At 35.1% G+C, this 7401-nt stretch overlaps 1 protein-coding gene across 1 annotated transcript in view; it reads right to left on the bottom strand.

Annotated features, from left to right (window-relative positions):
* Positions 1 to 7401, bottom strand: part of SEMA3A (semaphorin 3A) — a 298555-nt gene that overhangs the window by 125781 nt on the left and 165373 nt on the right. The window contains exon 5 of the mRNA XM_007944923.2: positions 2771 to 2864. Coding sequence (XP_007943114.1) covers positions 2771 to 2864 — 94 coding nt within the window. The remainder of the gene's footprint in view (positions 1 to 2770; positions 2865 to 7401) is intronic.

The following is a 7401-nucleotide window of genomic DNA, read 5'->3' on the forward strand; positions in this document are numbered from 1 at the left end:
TTTTTTAAATTAACTTGACTAAGGCAATTTGAGAAATTTCAGACATGTCAGAATTTGGGGATTTACTTCAATGCCTATGTATTGCTCAAGTGAGGATCCATAGTTTCCTATTGTCTTTAGCTTAACAAACCCAAGGAATTTTGGAAACAGGATATACTAAATCTTGATAGTTTTTGTAACTAAAAATTTTTTCAAGTTGTCATTTAGTTTTAAAACCTTACAACTGGTTAAAACTGCTTAATAGTGGGATTGGTGGTTTAAAAACATCTGCTGCCAAGATCTTTTTGGCCAGTTTACAGATGGTTGAGCCAAATCTATTTTTTCTCCCCCTAGTGTTAGAGAAGGAAGCAGCCTGGCACCACCTTGAACCATTCTACGTAGGTGCTGAAATGAAGAGAATTTATACGAAACATTTTGGAAAAATAGGTTCTCCCAATGTCCTTTCTTTGATGTAAAATGTACAACCTGTATATTTCAGAGACAATTGCTACCCCTGTATCTTAAAAAGGTTTTGGATGTTCTGTACAATGTATATGTGTTAAAGAGCAGCATTAAATTATTGAGCATTCTTTTAAAACAGCACAGGAGAAAATGCCAAGAAAAACCCAACAAGGGGAATTAAATGTACTGTGAGAGGAAGAATTTATAGCATAGTTATAAAGGAAGCAAATAACCTCAATAAAGGGAGTTACAGCTCTTGAATTAAAATGGTGTTGTGGGTATTTTAAAGGATTTTACTAGATCTAGTATGGTTCATTCCTTCTTCTGTATTATGCTATTCAACTGATTCAGAAATTAATTTATTTTGGCTGGAATAATACTTCCTGTCAATAGGCACTATCTTTATACCTCTTAAGTTTACTAAATTATTTTTACCATATTGGATAGGTTAAGTCTGGACTTCCATTTAAAGGCTGCTTCTCTGAAATGCCTACTATTTATTTTTAGACAGACATCATCTCGTTAATGTTCTGGACTTCCTTAATTCATTTTTCCTTTTCATAAACCTACACAGCTTTTTCAAAGAACTTCTGTTACAAAAGAAAAAAATGTACAGGTTCGTATCCTTTGTGGACTTTGTGTGGCTGCATACCATTTGAGTTATGTAACATCTACTTGTCATCATCCTTTCTCAACTGAACATTAAAAAAAAATAATCAAGCAAATCTCTACCAAGAGACATCCCACAAATGAAAACTGCTTTAGGCACAAGTTTATATTCTGCTTGTTCAGGAATAACCATCCTTTTTTTAGAGTGCATTGAAATAAATACAGGCTTCAAGTTTGAACAAGGTATTACTCCTCCCCTTTCTCTAAGACAACTTTTAAATTTCAGTGTGTACCCTTAAGGAAATCATCCACAAGTAATCACTAAGCCTTCTCTGAATAGGAAAATTACAAGTGTACTGAATTTGCCGCATTCCTGTAGGTCTTAAACTTTTGTTAAAATTCTGCATAAATGGATCAAAGGAACTGAAAATGTCTACATTTGAAAAGCAATAGTTTTATTTAGTGATCAGTGAAACAGTGATCAAGTAAATAATTTAGCAAATACTGGAAGAATATTACTTCAAGTTAATGCTGCAGTCAATATGACTAACATTTTTTATTGTTTCGAGTGGATAATAGTTATTTGTAAAAGGAAATAGATGGGGGAAACCCATGAATTTATGGCACATCAGATAGAAACCGAAATTTAATTTTTTTTAAAATCTAGATTTATTAGTCATCATTTAGTTAAGAATTTTATGTGTGAATCATGTCACCATTATTTGTACTATGTTACAAAATGATTACTTTTATAATTTATAAAAAAGGAAACAGAAATTACATCACTTATATAGATTAATGTAGAAAACGTTATTCAGTAACAGAATCCTGACCCTGGAAATTTTGTTGTTGATATACTCAAAGGTTTAAGGAAAAAAGCTTTGTGATCTACCACTTTTTGTTTGTGTGTTAATTTACTCTGCATCCACATTCATGTCATCCAGAGAAGAGTGAAAGCGTATAAGAAATATTCTTTACCTTTCAATACAGATTAAAATTCTGTCACACTTTTCCCTTTGTAGCCCTCAAATTATGAATAAGCATTCACCACCTACCTATAATGTGAAAGAAAAGAAAAAAAAGAAAAACTAGAAAAGAAGGGTAGAGAAATAGCATAACATGATTTCTTTAGATAAAGAAAAAGGAGGAGGAGAAAAAGACTCAAAGTCACAAAACAGGAATAGAGAGGACCTTCTCTAGGCTGACTTGTTCAAGATCTCAGGCTGTGTCAAGTCAACTAAACATAATGTAATGGATCTCTGTCAGTTGCACCCTCTTTAGACTGCTTGTGCTGATTAAGTTTTCCAAATGTTGAGAGTGTGACAACTCTTGGAAGTACAATTAACAAGATTGACTAAATCTCACTTTTTCTTTCTGACTTGCCCTTCTTATATGCTTCTTTTGTGTAATGGAAACCAAAAACATTTCTTCACAAAATAAATTTTGAAGTTCAAGTGGGGATGTATACTGATTGAGCAGACCACTTTAAAGATACTATTAAATCGTTTTGAATAAAAAGAATGACTAGATAGTGTCATAGTCAAAACAACATTTAACATTTCTTCATCATTTTCAAAATATTTGAACATATCACAACTGATGCCCTCCTAAAATAAGTTTAAATGAATAATGGAAAATCTTGGTAGATAAAAAAAAAGAACATACAAGCTGGTTATTATCTATAGACAATTAGCTGTTCAAGTTATTGTTGACTACATACCTATTAAAAGAGATGCTGTCAGTAGTTTAGGGTCATATGGACTCTTCCCACGGCCATTTTCAAAATGTGAATCTTCCAGTTTAAAAATGTTATCCTGTTGATAAGAAGAAGAAGACTTGAATTTGTTTATATAAGGAAATATTTTGAATATGCTAGTTAAACAATGAGAGTTTAAGTATTTGTGTCAAATAGCAAGGGATATCTTTATTTGTGTAAATTTTATGGATGCCACAATACATTGAATGGATTCCAGCACAGCTATTAGTAGCCAAATACCTACTTAGGTCAGTGATTTTAGTAGCATTTAGGATATTGCAAGTAATAATGTATAAATGAACTCTAAAGAACAGGAAGTGTCATGATAAGAGTGTGGTCACTTTATCACATAGGTACGGCATGAGCTATCCTACTGGCTCTTGAAGGAAAAAAAAATAGATAAAATGACTACTATTTTCACTTAATATAAAGACCAAAAATAGCAATTCATTATATTGGATAATTACAAAAAGTACACCGTCTCGCTTTTCAGAAGCTCTAATGATGTATTGGTTAATGGACTTGACTGTTTACTAAAAGTTCAGCAGCTAGAACCCACCAGCTGCTCCACACTTTTCTGTATTTTCCAAAAGGAAATGCTTAAGAGCCAGGACAGCAGTCACTTCCTTCAGTCTCTCCTCCCTACACCTTTGGTACCTGCATGCTTCTCAAGCACTTGGGAGTTACCTGCATGGGCAGGTGGTAAGCACCTAAAACTATAGCTAAGCTACTTCTCTTTATGGGAAATACCAAACTGTATGTTGAGAGAAGTTGCCAGGAGGTGATATCATTAGAAAACAAGCATAGAGGTCACATTTTTGTCACAGGGAACTTGGCTTAGTTGAAGATAAACATTCAGAAATGAGAACAGAAATTTGACTACTATATGTATAGATATATACATATATATCTATATGTATGTGTATATATATAGATATATACATATAAACCTAACTCACTGCTGTCGAGTCAATTCAACTTATAGCGAAGAGTTTCTGAGGGGTTTCCGATGTGGTATCTCTACGGAAGTAGATAGTAGATAGCTCAACCTTCCTTCTGAGGAGTGGCTGGTGGGTTTGAACTGTCAGCCTTCTGGTTAGCTGTCAAATGCCATAGCGACTATGCTCTTAGGGCATATATATATATGCCCCAACATAGAGAGTGAGCAGGAAAGCACTATAACAAAAGCCTTGATAAGCTAACTAAGTCATGCCTCAGATCTTATAGTCAGAATATGTCTAGCTTCTGCAAACACTATGCAACAGTGAAGCAAACTGGGGATATTTTGGAGCACTCTTATCCGAACCAGGTGTCCTGGGAATTAATTAAGTCTGAATATGTATGATTTTTCCAGTAGCACATTAACTTGTCCACCGACTGATATAAAATAGCTTTTCTTTTTGGCAATTTCTCTACTGTTCACATAACAGTATTTTCTATCTTCTTAGAATAGTAAATGGTGTTCATTTTACGGTCAATAAGGATCACTTTATTTAACATTTAATATTTCTGATGGAGCTTATGGCATGGTTTCAAGGTATGACTCTTATACCTCATTTGATTTAAGGAGGAAGAGTGAAAAGGAAGCAAACCAAAAATGTTTTCGAGTTTTATTACTGTGAGTGAGAATTACAGATTCTATCCTTTCCTTGCATTGATTCTGCATTTGGCAATTAGCTATTCCCTAGCAATGATGGGTCTTTGGCTTAGTTCTAAACTCACACTGTGTATTAATTTATAGACTTTCTCAGAACTGTGGTACGTTGTAAAGGGGAGGGCAGTGAGCTAGGTACCAGGCCTAGCTGAGGCAATTATTAGCTTTGACTCTTCAGTCATTATTGAATATATCTGAGCTTCCAATCCCAAAAGTTAATGCCCATAAGAGCATTTCTCTCACTAGTTTATTTAAAGTATTAAAGAATTTAAATAAAATATTTTAAAAACAAAAGAAAATTACAAATGAAATATATTTTATTCTCTATATACTCCTCTCATTACCACTTTACAAACTAATATGAATATTTAACATATATTGTTATCATTATCCATATTTTCCTAGCATAATGTGAAAAAGAAATATTTAAGGACACATATGTCAGCAAATTCAAATCTTGTTTACAAATATAAATTTATCATAGGTGATTGGACATTAAAACTTCAATGTGAAACTTATTGACATCTGCTAAGAAAAGCACACAGGAACTCTGGTAGCATAGTGCCTAAGGCAATTGACTGCTAACCAGAAAGCTGGTGGTTCAAACCCACCAGCCACTCCTCAGAAGGAAGATAGGGCAATCTACTTCCGTAATGATACTACCTCGGAAACCCAAGGAGGGGTCGTTATGAGTCATGTCCGACTCAACACACATAACAACAAGAAAAGCACGTGGGAAACTTTTAAGAGATATTTAGATGCAGTTTTATTGAAATATAGGAAATAGTAAAAAGTCAATATGCTCAGTAAAAAACCACATCTATTGCCACAAATCAAGGAAATTATTATTAAAATTTGTATATGTGATCACTTTTCATGAGTTAGAGGAAGTAACAGAAGTGGTAGTATGGTTGAAAACATTGTAAATATTGTAATTTTTTATACTCAGTGGACATTTTATAGTGCTGGCAAAGGTAAAGGATCTATCTGCCAATGTATGAGACACATTTTGTCCGTGTTCATATGTTCAAGTTAATCCAACAATGCCAAGGCAGATGAGAAGTACTTCCAACCTCATGTAATGTTTGATTTACACGGTAAAAGGTTAGACTTCATAGGAAGAGAGGTTAAGCATGTCAGTTATGGTTCAAAAGAAGATGAAAACTATCTTTCGTCATGGTGGGGGAATATGTTCAAAGCTGTTCTCTTTTCCTTCCCTCCTTTTTGTTCGACCTCATAAATAAATACTAGGTTCCTTGCCTCTTTTAACGATACACAATATCTTTTCTTTAAATGTAACTCGAACTGGGATTCTTGGTTACCTACCATGTAATTCTTCTATATTCTGATATGAATCCACAGAAAGGTAAAACAAATTGAAAAAACTGAATTTCCTTTCTAGCCTACTGAGATGGGGACCTGGAATATATATCATTTGATGTGTGGATAGGGAAGTAAAATAACATTTCTTGCATATAGATGTTTGTGTTGTAAAATTCATACCCATTGCATATATTAATGAAGTCCAAGTATGTTGAAATGGGATAAAATTGGGTGTTATCCCTGATTCTGCCTTATATTAGCTCTGGGCCTCAGACAAGTGCCTAAACCCTTCTGAAACTCAGACTCCTCATCCGTAAAATGACAATATGAAAATCTCATAAGGTTGATATAAAAATGTATTATAATAATATATACAAGACATTCTTAGTGGAGTCCCAACAATAGTCATTAATTTCCATGTTTCATTGTTTAAAATTGCCACAAAAAGAAATTCCTTTCTGCACTGATCTAAAATCTCACATGTCACACAGTAGGAATGTCTTCTCAAATTTCATATATGGAAATTAGGTTAAATACATATGTAAATGCTTTGACCTCCCACAATGAATTGAGAATTGTCCTTTAGAAAAAAGACTTGATGAAAAACTTAAAAAAAATAAAAAATAAAAAAGCATTTTGAAAAGTTCAGGAGACTTCCAGCAAAATGGCTTGACTAGGTAGATAGGCTACCCAGACCCTCTACAACAAAGACCCAAGAAACCAAATGAAACAGGTACAGATGATAGTTCTGCAAGCTTAAGTTTCAAAGGGAAGGATAAAGAAGTAGATCAAATACTGACTAGAAGAAAAACTGAATGAAAACAATGAACAAGGAAATATACAGAGTGATGAATTGTCAACTGGTGCAATGCAGCATGGCCATTTTGAACTTCTGCAAGCCATGTTCTCATTAGGGCAGAAACCTTATATTCAGCTCTGCTCATGGAAGACTGTACCAGGACCAACACTGGGGGCTGATGACTAGAAAGTTGTGATCTCTCCCTTTTTCCCTATACCTTCCCAGTAACCAGAAGTTTGTCCATCCCCTATGCTGACCCACCCAGTGGCCAGTGACATCCTCCCCGACATTGCCCCTGCCCTGCCTGAGGTCAGAAGTGTGCCCTTGAGTATCAGGTGCCACATGCATGCTACTCCCATGTTTGGAGGCACACACTCTTGGCCTCCTTGGCCAGCAGAGCAAAGCATCCTGGACCAGAAACTCTGCTCCTAGCCATCTCTGAGGTCAGCAGAAATGTCATCCTGTGTTGGGTGCTCTGCCTCAACTGCCTCTTAGGTCAACAGAGTGCCCTGTCCCAGATGGCATGCCCCATTCTTCCTGGCCTCCTCAGCCAGCAGAGTGTACCAGTCAGGTGCACTGAACCCCTAGCTTTCTCCTTTCTTTTTTCTTTCCTTTCCCTTCTTTTTTTTTTCTTCACTTTTTAATTTTTAATTTTATTTTATTTATTGTGATTTGGGTGAAGATTTACAGAGCGAATTCATTTTCCATACAGCAGTTCACATATACTTTGTCTCATGTCATCGACCACAGTTTACAATGCAACAGCTCCTCTCCCACTTCCTCCCCATAGTTACCTCTTCCCAGTGGCCATCCCTCCAT

The sequence above is a fragment of the Orycteropus afer genome, unplaced genomic scaffold (assembly GCF_000298275.1).
Source record: "Orycteropus afer afer isolate SDZICR_OR568_19922 unplaced genomic scaffold, OryAfe1.0 scaffold00007, whole genome shotgun sequence".
Taxonomy (NCBI): Eukaryota; Metazoa; Chordata; class Mammalia; order Tubulidentata; family Orycteropodidae; genus Orycteropus; species Orycteropus afer.